The sequence below is a fragment of the Bos indicus x Bos taurus genome, chromosome 10, assembly GCF_003369695.1.
Source record: "Bos indicus x Bos taurus breed Angus x Brahman F1 hybrid chromosome 10, Bos_hybrid_MaternalHap_v2.0, whole genome shotgun sequence".
Taxonomy (NCBI): domain Eukaryota; kingdom Metazoa; phylum Chordata; class Mammalia; order Artiodactyla; family Bovidae; genus Bos; species Bos indicus x Bos taurus.
In genome coordinates this window covers 103,048,784-103,069,664 of record NC_040085.1, presented here as the reverse complement: position 1 = coordinate 103,069,664, position 20,881 = coordinate 103,048,784, and the positions used below count along the sequence as shown (strand labels likewise).

The 20,881-nt window shown below is 38.1% G+C and overlaps 1 protein-coding gene across 1 annotated transcript; it reads right to left on the bottom strand.

Moving 5' to 3' along the window:
* Positions 1-1,652: 1,652 nt before the first annotated feature.
* TRIM69 (tripartite motif containing 69) lies at positions 1,653-20,621 on the bottom strand. Its single transcript, XM_027552890.1, has 7 exons — positions 20,598-20,621; positions 16,350-16,832; positions 15,418-15,513; positions 12,572-12,805; positions 11,773-11,795; positions 11,566-11,690; positions 1,653-2,194 (listed from the first exon to the last, which is right to left on the bottom strand). Exons 1-7 carry the CDS (start codon positions 20,619-20,621, stop codon positions 1,653-1,655), a joined length of 1,527 nt encoding a protein of 508 aa, XP_027408691.1.
* Between the last annotated feature and the right edge of the window lie 260 nt (positions 20,622-20,881).

Here is a 20,881-nt window from a genome sequence, read left to right as displayed (position 1 = left end):
GTAAGAGAATATCTTGGTTCTTAGAAGATATTTGCTGATGTATTTAGGAATAAGAATCCTAATGCCTCAGGTTCTTCTAAAGTAGCTCAGCAAAAATTACATTAGTTATAATTATAGACACACACAAAATCATATGGGGTGGATGTCAGGAAGAGAGACTAAGAAAATATGGCAAAATGTTAATGATTGGTAATGTAGGTGGAGAGTATATGGGAGTTTATCATACAAGTATGTAATTTTTCTCTATGTTTAAAGTTTTTGGGTTTTTTTTATGATTTAAAAAAGAGAGAAATCATGTTCCTTTAGTTCAGTGGTTCTCTGCCCTGGACACATTAGTAAGCTTTTAGAAACTACACATGCCTGGGCCCCAACTGCTAGAGATTCTTATTTAATTGGTCTTAAATGGGGTCCAGGTACCTGAACTTCTTTTAAGTCCTCCTAGGTGAACCTTTTTTTTTTTTTTTTTCTTTTTATACTTTTATATCCTTCAAAACATCTAGCAAGGTTCCAGGTACAGAATAGGTCTTTATTACATTCTGGTTTAAATGAATTCATTTTTTTTAAAAAAACATTTCTTAAATGTAGCCATAACATGTCATGGCTGTTTGCCCAAATCAGCAGTTACAAATGTATGTATATTGTGTATTCCAGCACTACATAAATATTACCTGTAGTGTAGGTATCCTTCCACTATGACAGATAGGATAGGGGGCTTTTACCTTGCCAAAAGAGCTGTGCTGATTGTAATTTGAGAGGGCCATGCTGCAGATCCTAAGCACTGCTTCCTTGCCCTCCATCCCTCCCAAAAAAACTGTCAGATATAGAGAATGAAGCCCAGTTAGATGGGAGTTCCGTGGAAAGGAGACAGGGATGGTTCCCCAAGGGTACTGCTGAGGTTAGTAATGCTTAGAAAGAAGCAACAAGCTAGAGAATGAATATATTGGGGAGTACAAGATGAAATACACTGCTGTTTAAATTATAGGCAGGAATGTCTGCAAGGACATAGTCAAAAGTAAATGGATATACTTAAATATATTTGAATACAGAAAAACAAATGCTCCACAGATAGGTAAAGCAAGAAAAAGAGACCGAGAAAGAGTCAGAGATTAGCTGGACTAAAAAAGTATCTTGAGAGAATTCAAGACCAGATTATAAACTAGCCCAGTCCATCTTATTTTCTAAATCTCAGGAACAGTTTTCTTTTAATTAAAGTAACAGGTTCCAGGAAATAAATGTTTTGTAAAATTTACATAAGAGCATAATTAAATAGGAAGAAGAGTGCATGTCTAAAAATAATCTGTTAAGAGTCATTGTGTTGGAGAATAAGGACTGCATGATAGAATTTCTGATCATGTTTGAAAAGGGTTCCTGAACATCACAAACTCCAGTTGCATTTTGCTCTGGTAAAAAAGGATGGATGAGCATGCTCATGAAAGTGGCTCCTGTGTCATAGTAGACCCCAGAGAATTAGAATAACATCTCAAAAAGCTCCAGTGAAATCCATTTAGAATACTGAGAATGGAATTCAATTTGTGAATCCTCTTTACATTTTCCAGAGTTCCCCATACATTGGGAAGAGAAACCAGTGAGACTGGTAAACTGTTTCAGTACCTCTTTAATAACTTTATGAATTTACACAATAGTATGACAGATTACTGTGGATGTAAGATATGCAATGGTTCTTTATTCTCTCCGCCATCATTAAGGCAAGGGCAGAAGTAGGGGTAAAGTTTCTCCATGAACACGCTGCTGAAGGTGTAAATGTGGGTCATAGTTTTAGCATTGTAGAAGGACACTTGTCCGCCCTCGTAATCTAGATATATGCCCACCTTGTTGAGGTTGTTAGTCAGTTTCAGACTGCAAGAAGGAAAATCCAGAGCCTTTAGATCGGTTTGGTTCCTTAGTCTTAAAAGCCAGAATCCTTGCTCAGGAGTTAGAGGACAGCTGCCCTTTCGAAGGATGGATTCTCTGACAACTCCAACTGTCCATTTTGTCTTCTTTGCTACTTCCACTTCCCAGTACCACTTTCCAGATGTGAAGCCTTTTGAGCCCAGCACAGCCACACTTGAGTCAAACCTCTCTGGATCATCAGGCATTAGCTGCTTAATGTCACCATGCCACACACTGGTTCGGTTTTTGGAGAGCACTAGATTTGGGTGAGCAGTTTTAGGGTCCAGAGTTAATGGAGATAGGCCTAGTAAGAAAATAAGAGAAAGCAGGGCATGGGGAAAAAGGGATGAATGCAAGTTCCCATGGACAGTATTTATGTGCTTTATCTCCCCATGCCATATATGCTTAGATGGGCAGGTAATAACTTATATACTATATATATATATATATATATATATATATATATATATATATATATATATATTGTTCTGATATCCATGTGGCTACATTCTAGACATTTTTTATATTTGTGGTAAAAAATCAGACTTTACTCTGAAGCAATTTATACTCTAATAAGAAATGCTGAAAGGATAAAGATTTAGTAAGTGTGCCCAAAAAAGATCTCTAAGGCAATAAGTATTTTAGTTTGATGTAACATGTATGAGGTGTTTGGGTAAACAATGGCAAAAACAGAATGGGTTAAAAACAGTAGCTTGCATGATAGAGAAGATAAGGGCTTGCCTGTTAGGAGCAGATGAGACTGAACTAACTGATACAGAATTTAGAGGACAGTGGTGGTAAGTTTGCATTTGGTTTAATAGACACTGGAACTTTTGAGGTCTGGAATGGTTAATGCCACTGATGATCTGACTGTGACTCACAAACTGTGTAATTGCCAGTCTGGGACAGGATGGTAGAGAAATTAAGAGTAAGCTCTTAGAAACTGTCATAGAAATCTGAAAGTAATTTTATCTCAATCAATTTAGTTAAAAAACTGGGCTTGCACTTTGTAATTTTTTTAACTCCATTTTTTCAAATAACGTTTATATTCTACAAACATTAGTTTTTAAAACTGGTCCTTCATCACAGGTAATTTGACAAGTGGTTTAGACAGATCAATGGACAGCAGTATAAAAAAGGAATTTCTAAATGAAGAGAGGTTGGAAGCATATTAGCAAGAAGGTGACACAAATTCTAAATGTGAGATAATTGAGCCTTGGCACAAAATTTGATAAAGGAAACACAAAAACTATTCAAATCATGGACAAAGATACAAATATGCATTTGTATTTGTAACACATTTATTGTTAGTGGATTTATTTATCCTCCGAAGCAAGAACAATCCAGCCTATCTCTCTCTTCTCAGAAAAGCTTGAGTCTTTTCCATCATCCCAGAGACTTTTTCTTTCTAACAAAGAGACTTTGAAGAATCCTGAAGATTTTCCATGTAGGCCAAATCTTCTCACTCTCACAGATCGATCCTCATTCATGTAGGGTTGTTATTTTTTAGGATATGAGGACTATAATTTCTTTGAAGGTATCATAAAGAATTCCTGCTAACCTTTTTAGAACCCCCGTCTGCTCTCATCAACCAAGCCTCTGACATCTCCAGCTAGCTCAGCCTGCCCTTGCTTTGAGGATTCCTAGGAGTCAGCTTTGCATCCCAGCTTTTCTTCTTATGCCATAGTCAGTCCAACAGTAAGTTCTGTCAGCTCCACCTTCAGAATATATTCTGAGCCTACTCAGAATGTATAGACATAACTTCCACAAATACCAGTGTCCTGAAACTACTGCAGTAGCTTTTTAATTGCTCTGTTTCCACTCTTGCCTGTCTGCAGCCTATTCTGCCAAGAAGAAGAATGAGATCATCTAGTTCTCCTACTCAAAATACTCTTATGCTTCCTGTCATCCAAGGTAAAATCCAGAGTCCTTACCGAAGAGACAAGGCCTGCATGATTTACCCACTTCTCTGACCTCATCTCCAGCCGCTTACCACCTCCCTCCCCCCATTCAGTTTGGTCCAACCACCCTCGCTTTTTGGCTATTCTTTGAACATACTAAGTTCATTCCTACTACAGGGACTTTACACTTTCTATTTCTGTCCCTGGACACTATTTCACCACATTGTTTACTCCTTAACATCATTCAGACCTTTATTCGTGCAAGTGCAATAGAATGTTATTGATAGAATCTAGCTAGGTATAGAAGTATTTACTGTAAAATTCTTTAAACTTTTCAGTATGTTTAGAAATGTCTACAATAAAACACAGGGAGACCCTGCTCAAAGAGATTTTCTCTGGGCATTCTATCTAAAGTAGCATGTTCATCCATCTATCATGGTTTATACTCTTATCCTGCTTTCTTTTCTCTCATAAATAATTATTTGTTGAGTATATCATGCTTTGTTTTCTTCACAGTAGTTATCAGTATGTGAAATTACTTGATTGTCTCTTTCACTAGAGTGTAATCTCTGGAAAGGCAGGGACTTTGTTTTGTTTCCTCATCTATCTTCAAAATTTGAAACTGTTCCTAGGTATTCAAGTAACTGTTTGTTAAACAATTAAATGAACTGCAATTAGAGTTCCATATGAATCTTTGACACCAACTAATTTCACCACGCTTTGTATTCCTGTTATCCTTCGCATAAATACCCAGATTGTAGATCTCTCTAATGATTTAATGTCTACTGTACTTTTATCCTCATTATTCTGTTCTTTACTTCCTCTGCCTTCACCCATCCTCCATCTGTTCCCACCCAACCATTTCCACTCTGCCCTTTGGATCTACCTTCCCATTTAACTCTCATACATCTTCAGTTTACAAAATTCCCTTATCACCTCCTTAATTTAACATAATCCAGACTGATTCTTCCAAAAAAAAAAGAAGCTAACTGAATAACAGCTTCCAGAAGTTCAAGAGACTGTTCATTTTCTAAATTCAGATGCTAGAGATCAGGTAGCCACCACCACCACTTCCAGACCTGTGCTCTATTCCTCAATCTCATGTTAAAAAATCATTCTTCATTTGAGGCTCCTGTCATTCCTTTTCACATTTCCCTCTGGCTGTATTTAATGCTATCATCTACAAACTTTTCCTGGTTATACCCCCTGCATTTTGGGTTGGCCTTACCTTCCTACATCAAATCTAGCCCATCATTTCAAGGGATTTTACTGTCTTTTGGATATAGCTGCCCTTCTCTTCTTGCATGTGTTTGACTTTACTGCTAATGACTTTTGACTCCTTTACATTTAAGGTGTCCATATCAATGACTATATTCTGGAACTTGTAGTCATCAGGAACTGTTCATTCTCTAAAATCTTCAATTTAGGTATGCCATACTCTTTTATTTTTTGAGCTTTCTCACTCCCATCTCTTCCTACAACCATGACTTGACTTCATTAACATCTCTAGTCTCCTATTTCTCTTCATTATCCTAATCTCTTTGCTTCCTGGCTTAAAATTCTTCCCTAAACAGTTTAGCATTGATAGCTTCGTTGCCAATAACCTCAACACTTTTGTCCTCTTACGTTTCTGTTTCTGCAGCATCTGCCATGCAACTCTCCAACCTTGGATCTATTCAGCTATTCAAATTCACATCCTAATTCCTCACCATTGCAGGATGAAAATCACAAAATCATGCATACAGATACTTCTACAAATTCATTATTTCTACTCTATGCTTGGCCATCAGCACTGCCCCAAACTCTTATATTTCCCAAATCAAAGCCTCTCCACTTCCTCACAACAGCAATTTCAAACCTTCAACTCCTCCTCAAATCCCTGTTCCACCACTTCGTCCTTACTTCCAGGCAGAAGGTTTCATCTCCTCTTTCACAGAGAAACTACAGTACATTTTATAAATGAATAGATGAATGAAGAGATGAATCCCTCAATTCTTCCTACTCCCACTGCAAACCCTGTCTTACAAAATTATTTGCTTCTACCGTCTTTATCTCCTCTCCAGTTTTGGAGAAAGCTAAGTAAAGTCAGTACCTCTCTTTTCTGTAGCTCTCAGTCTTCCCAACATTCACCAATTATTCCCTTTCTTATACTATTGATTTCTGCCCTTCTACAGGCTGCTTCCCTTCAGTATGTTTTTAGAAGTCCTCTTTTGTCTTTGCTTCTACATATACATCTTCCCTTCTTATTGAAACTTCTCAAATGAGTGATCTATTCACTTCATTACTGCCTCATTCCAAATTGTTCCTGAACCCTATACAATATATAATAATTTATACTCATTCCACTCTTTTGAAATCACCCCTATCAAAGCCACCAATTTTTAAAAGCATCTCTCTTCCAGTTATTTTCTAAATTTATCTTTGCATTTGGTATGAGTGACCATTCCCTTCTCCTTGACACTCTCTTTGCTTTAGATTCCATGGGGACTTTATTTCCTGTTTTTTCTCTTATTTCTCTGGCCAGATAATTCCTCAGTCCCTTCTGAGGCTTAATTGACCTTCATCTGTTGTTATTCTCTATAACACGCTCTCTCCTTGACTGTATGTTCTCATTCTCCTTAGGCAATCTCATTTATATCAATAGCTCAGCTACCCTCACTCAATATTATTTGTTCCAGCTCTGGCCTCTTTCCTAAGCTCCAGTTAGAATAATTATCCATTTGAATATATACATTTAATTGTTCTGTAGGTCAACACAACATGGCCAAAATTGAACTCATCAGCCCCCTCCAAAATCTGCATCCCCTGTATTTCCATCCTTGACATCACCTTTCTCTATGCCTTACCGCTAATTACTGTCCTGTATATTTCAGCTCTCAGAATTCTGTCTCTGGAATCTATTCTTTATGTTCCATTACCATGCCTCTGGCTTACATCTTAATAATTTTTCACCTAGAAGGTTGCGGCAGACTCTAACTTGGTCTTCGAGACTCTCCTGGGGAGCGGAAACTATGTCTTTTATTTCTGTATCCTTGGAGCCCAACTTAATGCTCGGCATGTAGTATGCCCTCTCTGAGTATGTCAAATGAAGGAGTGAATTTTGGTGATATTTTATTGATACACACAAAACTAAAGAAAATATATTAAAATATTTTAAGATAAAAACAGTTCCCTGCACTGAAATACATGAATGGCCATATTGTCCATGGTTGCTTTTTCACTACAGTGGTATAGTTAAGTAGTTTTGACAAGACCAAACAACCCCCAAAACCTAAAATATTTACTGTCTAACTCTTTACAGAAAAAGTATGAGCCCCTGTCTTAAAGCAACAGCCTCATTTATAAGGCAGGAAAGAAGAAAATAAGAATCTGCAGGATAAGAATAAGCAAAGGCCTAGAAATAAGAAGTATAAAGTATATTTTACCAAGGTTTGACCATAGTTACATTATTATTAAAATAGCCATATATTAAAAAAATCCCATTTGATTTTCTTAAATGTAAAATTATACCAAAAGTAAGGAAAAAGTCAGTTTGTGCTTTAAATGATGCTAGAAGTGAAGTTTGGGGGCAAAGAGTACAAGAAGAAAAATACTGTGATCCTGAAAGAGCTAAAATTTTCAGGGTGGAGTAACAGAGGAGGAAGCTGCACAGAGACATCAAAACATCTACAAAGGGATTCCCTCAAGGATGTGACTGAGTATTGCCACATGACTACAGTGAAATTCATTAAATCTAGATAGTGAATCTCCAGAAAGCAGAGCTCACACAAGACTGGGAATAGTTTTCAATCCTGCCAGTCAGGAAAAATGTTATAATATGTGGAACATCAGACAGAGTACTCAGAAGGGTAATATCTTAGAAAATTGGCAGAGTTAGCCCAAAATTAAAGGCTTCTATTGAAACACACTAACAAAGCTTAAAGGCTCAACAAAGCTTAAAGTGTCAAAAGGAGCAAAGTTATTTCAAATAACTTCACTAAATGCCAAATTTAAATCAATAGAGCTTAAAGGATTACAACAAAGTTAGCAAATAGCAATGTAAAACTGATCGTGTTTGACAGCCAGAAGAGACAAATTACATAACTATCCATTCCTTAAGTGTGAGCTGCACAAAGTAAATTGCTTTCCAAAGTATGGAAAAGAGAAGGGAAATAACTTACACTACCTCAGCCAGGTGATTAAAGCCAACATCAACAGTCATAGACTATGCTGACAGAATGTATGCTTGATATGATGAAAATGACACTTTAACTCCATGGTCTCCCTCACAGTAACTCACAACCCTAGCATTATTGTGAGAAAAACATCAGACAAATTGCACTAACGTGGCATCCTACAACATACAGAACCAGCAGTCCTCAAAACTGTCAAAATCATCAAAAAGCAAGGAAAGCCTGAGAAATTGTCACAGCCAAGAAGAGCTTAAAACTCAATGTAATGTTGCACCTTCAATGGGATCATGGAATGGGAAAATGACATTAAGTAAAAACTAAGGAAATTCACTCCGGGAGTTGGTGATGGATGGGGGGCCTGGCGTGGGTCGCAAAGAGTCGGACACAACTGAGCGACTGAACTGAACTGAAGGAAATTCAAATGAACTATTGATTTTAGCTACTAGTAATGTATTTGTAATGGTTCATTAATTGTAAATAATGTATCACACTAAATATAAGATAATATAAACTAGGGATGAGGTATATGAAAACTCTCTACTATATTTTCAATTCTTCTATAAATCTAAAAGTATTCTAAAAAATAAAGTTTATTAAGGAGAAAAAAATACATCAGCCATGCAAAGCAGCAGGAAAATATAACCCACAGTCAGGAGAAAACTCACACAATAAAAACATGTTAGAAATTACAACAGTGGTGGTATTAGCAGACAAAGACATTACAACAGATATTATAAATATCTCTCATTAGCCTGAGAATGTAGATGAACAATAAACATGGTAAAGAGAGAAACTGATGATATAAAAAGATGCAACTTTTTGAAGAAATGAAAAACATTCTAAACAGGATTAACAGAAGATTAGACAGTGCAGATGAAAAGATGAGAGAACTTGAATAGCAATAGCAACTATTCAAAATGAAACACAGAAAAAAGGCTTAAAAAGTGCTGAGCATCAATGAGAAGTGAGACAATTTTAGGTGGTCTAATGTGATTGAAGGCAGGAGAAGAGGGTGACGGAAGATGAGATGGGTGGATGGCATCACCGAGGCAGTGGACTTGGGCAAACTCCAGGAGATAAGTGAGGGGCAGGGAAGCCTGGTGTGCTGCAGCCCATGGGGTTGCAAAGAGTCGGACACAACTTGGTGACTGAACAACAACATGTGTAAAATTAGAGTTCCAGAAGTAGAGAAGAAAAGATGGAGGTACAAAACCTAAAAAAAATAATAGCCAACATTTTTCCAAACTTGATGAAAATTATAAACCCATGGATCCGAGAAAACACACCAAGACCCGCATAGTCCACTTGGTGGAAAAAAAGTGACAAAAAACTAAATCTTACAAGTAACCGATGAGAAAAAAAGATAGTGCATACAGAGAAATGATATAAAAGTGATAACAGACATCTCATCAGAAACTATGCAGGTGAGAAAACAATGGAGTGGCTTTTCTAAAGTAGTAGAGTCTATCAAACCACAATTCTATATGAGGAAAAGTATTTTTTTTAAATAAGGTAAAATAAAACTGTGGTGGTATCCAAACATTGTCATGGTAAAACTCAACATGTAGTAAAAGATTTAAAAGATGACATAAAAATGGAGACTGATATTAAGAGAAACAAAAGGAGTCTTCTAGACCAGCATGGATATTACTCCATGCTGGATGAACCAGAGGCAGGAAAAAAAAAAAAAAAGCTGAAGGCAAAGTGCAAGAAAGGAAAGTGGGAAAGCAAAGCAAAAGCGGTAAAGGCAACGAAGGGTTTAGCCTGGTAGACCCTTAAAAAAACTCGAAAAAGACCACATGGGATAGATCCAATGTATCCACTGGTTTCAGCGTCCATCAAATGAAAACTTTATTTCCATGTTTTAACTTGGCTTTTTTTCAATTTAAATCCAGCATAACTTCTCAAATTTGTTTTGGGAGCTTGAACAAAATATTTTCTTTGATGGATTTAAAACAATCAGAAAGATAGACATTATCAAACTTTGGCAAGGATTTGGAGAAACTGGGACTCTCATCCATTGGAGGTGGGAATTAAAATGAATCCACCATTTAAGGGGAAAAAATGTGATAGTTTCTTATAGTTAAGCATATACTTAACATACAACCCAGCAATCCCATCATTAGATATTTACCCTGAAGAAATTAAAGCGTGGACTTCCCTGGTGATTCAGGGGACACAGGTTCAATCCCTGGTCCAGGAAGATTCCACATGCTGTGGAACAACTAAGCCTGTGCACTGCAACTGCTGAGCCCAGGTGCTGCAACTGCTGAAGCCCATGTGCCCTAGAGCCCATGCTCTGCCACAAGAGAAGCCCAAGCTCTGCAACGAAGAGTAGCCCCTGCTCACCAAAGCTAGAGGAAGCCCAGGTGCAGCAACTAAGACCCAGCGCAGCCAATAAATCAGTTAAATAAAAATAAATGTTTAAAAAAGAAAGCAAAAAGATTTATAAACAAATATTCAGTCAGGTTTCTTCATACTAGCCATAAACTAGAAACTATCCAAATGTCCATCAATCAGTGAATGAATATACAAATTGTGATGTATCCATAAAATACAGTGATTGATACATGCAACAACATAGGTGAATCTCAAAAAGCATTTTGCTAAATGAAAAAAGCCAAACAGAAAAAACTACATAATATATGTATGAGATTTTAGAAAAGACAAAGTGAAATAAAGTAGATCTGTGATTATGAGCAACTGAGGATAGAAGAAAAAGATTGACCACAAAGGGTTATGCAGGAACTTTTGGGGATGACAGAAATTTTCTATATCTTGATTTTGGGGATGTTTACATAAATGTGTACATTTGTCAGACTCATCAAATTGTACATTAAAATTAACAAATTTTCTTCTATGTTAATTATACCTCAGTAAAGCTGATTTTTTTCATTGTCAGCTACCTGGAAACATTAGAAGGGGTAGATGTGTGATTTTCATTAAATCAGTAATTACAAATAATAATGAGTCTATAAAAAACTTTATTTAGAGCTCTATTTCTGTAACTTTTTATTTGGAACTTTATTTTATGTTCTTGAAATGTTGTCTGTGTTCTTTTGTCCTGTCCTGTCCAGTTTTGTTTTGTTTTGTTTTTTTGTTTTTTTGTTTTTTAGTATCTGCAGGATGACAAAAACTTAGTCACAGCTATTGAAACAATTGGTTTTCTTTTGAAGCACTTAAGATCTGTAAACAATCTCCTAAGATGATATACTCTATGTTATGAACATTAACCACAAGAGGAACTGTACTCATACATATGATGAATATGTATAGTAACTTCTACCTTCAGAGCAGAGATGCCTCAGACACTTATATAACTGTTTTAGAAAAATATTGGTTGTTACATTTGATAGAACAGTCAAGCAAAATCATAGGCTGAGAAGTTAGTTCTGACACCAGACTCTGTTCACAAGTATAAGATCCTGCATTCTTAGATAACAGTAAGAGAAGAAATTCAGTCATACCAACTAGCCTTTTGGCTAAACTTCATGCCTCCCTCCTTCTAGACTCAAACGTACTGTTAGGGCCACAGAAGAGGTCCTGAGAATGAAACATTAAATTGGGACCCCCAGGAACCAATGGCTCCTACCCACTGTTACCTGGAGAGAGGGTGGACTGCATGTCTCTCCATATCGTGTACTGGATGGGCCCTTTGAACACGCCTGGGCTCAGCTTTCTGGAGACAAGCTCCTTGGGCGTCAGCATTCTCATTCCTTGCTCCAAGCTGCAGGGGACGTAAATTGTTTATTCTTAGACATCCTCCAGGGACTGAAGGCAGGCTATTAATACCACAAGGAGACATTTACCTGTCCAAGAGAGGTGTGATGTCCTAGAAGAGGAAAGGAGAAATGGAAAGGTTAGATGCGTGTTCATCAGCTCCAGAAATTTGTTTGGTGTTACTGGCCACCACCAAAATTTGATGGTCAAAACTGCAGTCCTATGCAGATGGCCCCCATCCCATTGCCACCAACTCCTCTCATCCTCCAAATGCCTTTTTTCTGATCTTCATCCTTCGTCTATCCCACGATAAACTGGCTTACTTTCCTCTGATTTTCTAGAGTTTCTTTTTACAGGAAACAAGAAAAAAATTAAGGTTAAGCTGTTTTTACCTATACTGCCACGTAGTCTCAGTAGAACAACACAATAGATATTCCCACCCCAAGGCCACTTTCTTTACTATGGCTAAATTAAGCTTCTGAGTCCTAAGGTAGTAACCAATGCCACTTTAGAGGTGAAGTGTCAGGTAGCAAAGATTGACAAACAGCTTTTCAAACAGGTCAATTTATGATTACTGAGAGCCAGTAAAAGATACAGTTTAGGTGGCAACATTCTTATTTTTGAGAAATAAAGCTTCAGAGTTCTTTATGGGGAAATATTAAAACAGATTTCTTTTAATGGCATCTTACTATCTTCTTTACTAGGCGTGTGAAAACTTTGAATTGAGTATAAGGCAAAAGGAACCTTCTGCTTTTCTCCCAGGGAATCTTAAAATCACTACAGCAGATTTTTTTCCCCTCCTGGAAGGGAAAATCTGCTTGTACATTCTTTCCAACCCTCTCTTCCCGCCTCTGTTGTACCCATTGTCATGTTGGTATGGAGTCTCACTTTGAGAAAGTCGAAGGGGTTCTGCTGCTCCATCCGTGCCTGGATGCTCACCAACATCTCCTTGGCTAGGAGACACTGTTCCTGAATGTGGCTCAGATTCAGCTCCATCTCCTCATTCAAGGCTTTCCCCTCTTCTCGGAGCTCACTTAAAAGGTCCTTTTCTTTGCTGTGCAGGAACTGATGCAGCTTTAGAAACTCCAGGGAGATGTGTTGCTGCAGATGTAGCTTGTTTTCCTGGAAACCTCCATGATCATCACCATGGTAATTACTGAGACTAGCATTTAGGGATGGGGGCCCACACCACCACCACTCACACAACTTGGGAAATACCATAACAGGAAAACGCATACAAATACTGCATATCAACATTCAACTGTACTAAAAGGAGGCTTTTGGAAAACGTGTTCTGTCTTTCCCAGCTAGTTTAATAGTCAGGGTTGAAATAGTCAAAAGTCATCTCTAGGTTGCTGTTGCAAAACTGAGGTGGTAACCAATGCCATCTTAAATAAGACTGTGGGGTTAATCAAACTTTGTAAAATGAACAATAATACCCTTTTATCCAGAAGTACAAACCAGTATCTACCAAGTGATGCTGTTAGACTGGGTCCATAGGAGGCTGGAAGAACTGCCCTTTTTTAAGAAATCAGAACTGGAGGAGGCACCACAGTACAAAAAGAGCCAGAGATGGGCAATGTCTGAAGCACTTGAAATTGGTAACTGTTACACTGGGAGCTCTCTTCCTCGTGGGTAAGCCATCTGACATCCTGGCTTCTCAGTTCCTCATCATCATTTCTAGTGATTTTTACCTATATCTACTCATTCTTTTAGTCACATTGAGGGTTTTATCTTCCCCAGCAATTGTACCATCCCCAGAATTACTTTTTATGTTCACTTACCCAGGTTCCACTGTTGCAACTGTTATTGGATTTCATAGAATCCTCCTATTCATTGACCCCTCCATTTCTGTTCATCAACTTCTCTGCCTTCATGTCCCCTCTTATCCAGCTTATAGTCTATGGTCAATCACTGTAATTGTACTCTTTAAAATAGTCTTAACTCTCACTGTCCTCTAGGTCAGACGTTTGCATTTTTCCTTTTACCTATTTCACCATATTTCTCAGTCTCATTTGTTAGTTGTGTCTCTAACCAAGCTTTGAATATTAAATTACTTGATATTCTGTCCTGGGCTCTTTCCCTTTCTCATTCTACACTCTCGTTCTCGGTAAAAGCCTCTGCTCTCACAACTTTGAAGTGTAGTCTATACACTGACTTCTTATTTTCAGCCTAGACCAACTTCTCAACTCCAGATTCATATATCCAACTGTCTATTTGCTATCACCACTCACCTCTCACATCTAATCAGTCACCACATGCAGGTAGTTTTTATTTACAAAGCATATGCTAAAGCTATTTATTTCTTTCAGTCTCTACTGCCATTTTAGTCCAAGCCATCATCGTTCTCTGGGATCACCACAGTAGTCTTCTTCTAACCATTATCCTTGTCATTGCCTTTCTCCAGTCCACATTCCACACAGCCACCAGACTGATGCTTTCAAAATGAGATGAGACCATGTCCTGTTTAAACCTTTTAATGACTTCTCAATTATGCACAGAATAAAATTCAAAATTCATAACATTATCTACAAGGGCCTACATGATTGGGCCTTATCTGCCTTTTCGGTCTCATCTTGCCTACCAAGATCCATCTTAATTGGCCTTCTTTCTGTTTAACATAGTAACTAGCTTCCTGTCTCAAGAACTTTTCTATAATGCTCTTTCCTCTTCATAGAACATTCTCCAGGCCATTTCCTTCATATTCCCCTCACCCAGTTCACTTGGCTAAAGATAACACTTATCCTTTCAATTCTCAATTTTTAATAAGAAATTTTTAATTTCAATTTTTAGTAAGTGACTTCTTCCATCTAGATTAGGCTTTCCGTTTATATACTCTAATATACTGTATATTTATAATCATTTATAGTAATTATCACAGTGATGTTTTATTATTGGTGGGATTATTTAATTAACATCTGTCTCCCACCATAGTTGGAATACAATATCTAGCATAATGCTGCACCACTCAAATATTTGTTGAATGAATGAGTGTTGACTGTAATAGCTGAACTAAGAACTCTTACAACAGGAACACGATTCTCTTAAGACATCTTTATTTCCATCTATCCTTCTTCTTTCCCTCATTATATTTATTTCTTCTTCCAGATGTCAAATGCCAGAGAAGACTCTCCTCTATAGGGTAATTAATGAAGAAACAGAACTCCCAAATTATTCCCCTAGCCTAGGAACTGATTTGCCAAGTCCCTAACCATTAATGTTGTCCTAGAGGTCCTGTGAAGTTGAAAGTATAAGCAGTAGTTTTATTTAGTTTGGGAAAAGCTAAGAAGGATTAGATCAGAGAGAAAAGCCAGCAATCTAAGAGACCTTGGTTCAGAGAGGCCTGGTTTTAAGCCCAAAGGAAAGAAAGGTATTTCTTTGAACATAGCAATCTATAGTGGATTTTTTAAAAATAAATTCCTTATTTTGCCATAGATAATAGGAAAGATCAGACAGATCACAGCCCCATAGCAATCACCTAGTGACTGCACCATGAAAAGGATCAGCTTATCTAGGGGAAAGGTCAGTCTGCTCTCTCTGTTGATCAGCTATTGGGAACCTACTCCACTGCCGTATTTCTTTCCACTCTACAGTGTCTGTTTTCTACTTCTATAGCCTGGTGCCATTTAGCATTTTGTTGTATATGTAAAGGTACCTTTCCACCCACATAGCTGAAGTTACAGGGAGGGTACAATTCCAGTTCTGTCTCATGGTCCCTCTGCCCTGCTCCTCACCTTGTGAGCAGCAATAGCATCCTTCTGCATATTCTTCAAGGACTGAAGCTCCTTCAGGGTTGCCTCCAGTTGACCCTGATGAATGGTAAGCTCCTCCTGGGGATACCATAAAGAATTAACCCATGCTAACTGGGAGATAAAGGGCCATGAAGAACATCTACCCCAAAGCCCCAGGGTGTCAGGGGGAAAGAAAGCAAGCTCCTGCTACAAAAGTCTCCTTTTCCCTTGTATCATAATTCCTGTCTCTTCCAAAAATTGTGAATAAAATTACAAACTGCAGAGAAACTAAGTTTTATCTTCTTATTAGCTAGCTACAGGGCTTTGAGGAAGATAACAGAACTCTGTACATTTTCTAATATATTTACACTGTTCTTGCTATCTCTACTTTTACTTACATTGTTCTCACAACACTCGTTTCTTCCTTCTGTCCATCCAAATTCAAATAATTGCCCCCCTTTCAAGCTTTCTTTCACCATGCCTCCCCTGACTATTTCAGATTTCTCTAATCTCTGAAATTCTAAACATTTGTGAATTACAAATGTGACAAAAATTTAGCTCTCAACAGTAGACTGTCTTATATTCCTTCTGTTGTTTTGTTCACTTTAAACTTGACTAAATTTCAAGACTTTTATAACAAAAGCAATATTTTACAAGTCCATGTTCTGTACAGTGTCTAGTAGAATGCTGTCAAGGCAAGGTTTAGGTAAATGTTTGATTTATTGAGGAAGTAGGCCAGAGCTCCCTTACTGCTTCCCTATAATTGACAACTACAGAGAAAGAACTTTGCAAGATACATTGTATTTTTTGAGCCCTCTGAGCTTTCTAATAATCACCTGAATGAAGGTGTGGTATTGAAAGAAGTACAACAAACGATTTTTCCCAGCCTTCCTAAAGAATTGCTCAAGACTGTTCAAGACCCAGGGCTCACCCACCGTGAAGAAATGGACAGCATCAGAGATCTGCAGGAATTCTTTAGACTGCCCCACAGACAATCGAGCATCTTTGCATTGAAAGCATATTAGTCTCCCATCTGGCTTACTGAACAGTTTCAGGTTCTCTCCATGCTCTGGGCACCGTGGATGGCCCTTGAGCAGGGGTAGCTTCTTAATCTTCTCTACCAGTTTCTCCAGTACAAGATTAAATGTACAGTTACTGTATTGACATAACATCTTACACTCAGGACAGAATGTTTCATTTGCTTGCTGCTTCCAAAAGTTTTGGATACAAGATTGGCAGAAGTTGTGGCCACAGCTTAGCATTAATGCATCACGAAACCAGTCATTACACAATGGGCAGTGTAATTCCGTAGTAATATCTTGTATCTGCACTTTGGAGGATATTTGGGTGATCACATCATTCACTTCAGCGTAGCTGTCTGAATCAGTATCAGTTTTGGAGGAGAGGTTGGAAGATACCTTTGAAAAAGAACAGCTAAAATGAGTTTCTCTTTCTTGCTGCCCATTTCAGCATTTCAGAGTAGTGGGCTCTGTTCCTAAAGGAGCTGAGAATTGGTACAGCCAGAGTAAAAGCACTATCATCGCTTCTTTGAAAGTGATCAGTAAATTCAGTGTTCTCTAACATCAGAGTTTATTCTACTCCCAACATTATTAAACTTTAATAGAGAACCAAGGCAGAAGATGAAAGAGTACCCAATCAAAGAAATGTATTTCATTGTATATCACTTCTTCCACTCACTTTCTCCTTGTATCAGTTGAAAGTTTTACTTTAAACATTTGTTCTATTAGTTATTACCTTTCATTTTGTTTTCTAGAAGTCATGTGCAAAGAATTGGAAGATCAGTCAGATTCCTCAGTCAATGGCATAATATCATCAATTATAATATCATCCAGGCCCTTCACCCTTCCTTTTTAAAAAACATGTTCCAGAAATAACATTTATACAGAAAATGTAGAATCATAAATGTACAGATCAATGACTTTTCACAAAATGAACATATCTGTGTAATCATAACCCTGATCAAGAAACAAAACATTTTCAGGATAACCAACAAGGTCCTACTGTATAGCCCAGGGAACTCTGCTCAAAGTTATGTGGCAGTCTGGATGGAAGTGGGGAGATTGGGGGAGAATGGATACATGTATATGACTGAGAGTCCCTTCACTGTCCACCTGAAGCTGTCACAATGCTAATTGGCTATACTTCAATATAAAATTAAAAGTTTATTTGAAAAAAGAATACAGTTGAAAACAGCATTAAAAAAAGAAAAACATTTTCAGCATCCCAGAAGTTCCCCCCCCATATGCCTGCTTCAAGTCACTATCCCTCATTAAGACTGACCCCCATCCTGACTTCCAACACAATATATTAGTTTTACCTGTTTTTAATTTTATATAAATGCAAATATATACTCTTTTGTTGCTGACCTCCTTTGTCAACATTACATTTGTGAGATTTATTCATATTCTATATAATTTTGGTCCATTCATCCTCATTGCTGTATAATATCCAGTGTGTAAATATGCCATAATTTATTTCTCTGTTCTACTGTTGATAGACTTTTTGAGTAGTTACCAGTGTGGAGCTATTATAAATAGTGTTGCTAGGAACATTCCTGCTCATGTTCTTTGGTGAATATATATTATATACAGACATATGTAGGAGATATTGTGGGTTGGCTTCCAGGCGACCACAATAAAATGAATATCAGAGTAAAGTGAATCACATGAAATTTTTGGTTTCCCAGTGCATATGGAAGTTATTACTGTAATCTATTACATGTGCAATAGCATGATGACTAAAAAGTACGTATCTTAATTAAAAATACTTTTTTGTTAAAATATGCTAACCATCATTTGAGCCTTCAACAAGTGGAGTCTTTTTGCTAGTGGAGAGTCTTGCCTCTGTGTTGATGGCTGCTGACTTCTCAGGGTGATGGTTGCTGAAGGCTGGGGTGGCTGTGGAGGTTTCTTGGAATAAGTAGTGAAGTTTGGTGCATTGATTGACTCTTCCTTTCACGAATGATTTCTCTTTAGCGTGTGGCACTGTTTGATAGCATTATACCCACACTACAGCTTCTTTCAAAATTGGAGTCAGTCCTCTCAAACCTTGCCTCTACTCTATCACTAATTTTATGTCATAGTCTAAATCCTTTGTTGTAATTTCAACACTCTTCATGGTATCTTCACCTGGAGTAGATTTTATCTCGAGAAACCACGTTTTTCCCTCATCCATAACAAGCAACTTCTCCTCTATTAAAGTTTTTTTTTTTTTTTAATGTGGACCATTTTTGAAGTCTTTGTTGAATTTGTTATAATGTTGCTTCTGTTTTATTTTTTGGTTTTTTGGCTGCCAGGCATGTGGGATCTCAGCTCCCTGACCAGGAATCAAAGCCACACACCCCCCACGTTCGAAGGTGACTGCCACTAGACCTCCAGTTGTTTTTGTTGTTCAGTGGCTCAGTTGTGTCCCACTCTTTGCAACTCCATGGGCTGCAGCACACCAGGCTTCCCTGTCCTTCAGTCTCTCCCAGAGTTTGCTCAAACTCTTGTCCATTGAGTCAGTGATGCCATCCAGCCATCTCACCCTCTGTCATCCCCTTCTCATCCTGCCCTCAGTCTTTCCCAGCTTCAGGGTCTTTTAAATGAGTCGACATTTTGCACCAGGTGGCCAAAGTATTGAAGCTTCAGCTTCAGCATCAGTCCTTCCAATGAATATTCAGAGTTGATTTCCTTTAGGATTGACTGGTTTGATTTCCTTGCGGTCCAAGAGACTCTCAAGAGTCTTCTCCAGCACCACAGTTTGAAAGCATCAATTCTTCAGTGCTCAGCGTTCTTTATGGTCCAACTCTCACATCCATACATGACTACTGGAAAACCCATAGCTTTGACTATAATACAGACCTTTGTCGGCAAAGTAACGTCTTTGCTTTTTAATACTCTCTCTAGGTTTGTCATAGCTTTTCTTCCAAGGAGCAGGTGTCTTTTAATTTCATCACTACAGTCACCATCCACAGTGATTTTGGAGCCCAAGCAAAGAAAGTCTGTCACTGTTTCCATTTTTTCCCCATCTATGTGCCCAAGTGATGGGACTGGATGCATGATCTTAGTTTTCTGAATATTGAGTTTTAAGCCACCTTTTTCTCTCTCTTCTTTCACCTTGATCAAGAAGCTCTTTAGTTCTGTGAAATTGCAGTTAATTGAGTCATATCTTTAGGCTCCACTTCCAGTTCTGGTTCTCTTGATATTCCACCACATCTGCAGGTACTTCCTCCACTGAAGTTTTGAACCCCTCAAAGTCTTCCTTGTGGATTTTAATCAACTTCTGCCAAATTCCTGTGTATGCTGATAGTTTGACCTCTCCCCACAAATCGTAAGTGTTCTTAATGGCATCTATAGTGGTGAATCCTTTGCAGAAGGCTATCAATCTACTTTGCCCAGATCTATCAGAGGAATCACTATCTAATGCAGTTATAGCCTTATGAAATGTATTTCTCAAATGGAAAGACTTAAAAGTTGAAATTATCCTTGTCCCATGTCCTGTTGGCAGGCATGAAAACAGCATGAATCTCATTGTACATCTCAATCAGAGTTCTTGAGTAATCAGACAAATTATCAATGATATTTTGAAAAGAATTTTTTTCTGAGCAGTAGATCTTAACAGTGGGCTTAAAATATTCAGTAAACCATGTTGTCAGCAGATGTGTTGTCATCTAGGCTTTGTTTATAGAACACCGGCAGAGTAGATTTAATGTAAATCCTAAGGGCCCTAGGATTTTCAGAATGGTAAATGAGCACTGGCTTCAACTTAAACTTACCAGCTGCATTCCCCCTTAGCAGGAGACACGTCCTGGCCTTTGAAACTAGGGAGCCAGCCACTGACTACCCCTCTAGCTGTGAGAGTCCTCGGTAGCATCTTCTTCCAATATAAGGCTGCTTCATCTACACTGAAAATCTGCTGTTCAGTGTGGCCACCTCACTAATGACCTCAGCGAGAGCTTGTGAACAGTTTGCTGTAGCTTCTACCTCAGCACTGGCTGCTTCACCTGGAACTTTCATGTCTTGAAGATGGCTCCTGGAGCCGTGTGTCCCCCTCGGCTAGATTCACACTCTTCTTCTGCAGCCCCCTCACCCCTCCCAGCCTTCCTGAAATTGAAGAGAGTTAGGGCCTTGCTTGGATGAGGCTTTGATTTAAGGGTTGTTGTGGCTGGTTTGATCTCTTACCCAGACCCCCAAAGCTTCCTCCATTATCAGCAGTAAGGCTGTCTTGCTTTTTCACTCTTCACAGCTTATTGGACTCACACTTTTAGTTTCCTTCAAGAAATTTTTCTTTGCATTCACAAGTTGGCCACGTGGCACAGGAAACCTAGCTTTCAGCCTGTCTTGGCTTTTGACATGCCTTCCTCACCAAGGCTTAATCTTTTGTAGTTTTTGATTTAAGACATGTGACTCTTCCTTCCCTTTGAACACTTAGGGGTAATTGTAGGGTTATTAGTCAGCCAAATATC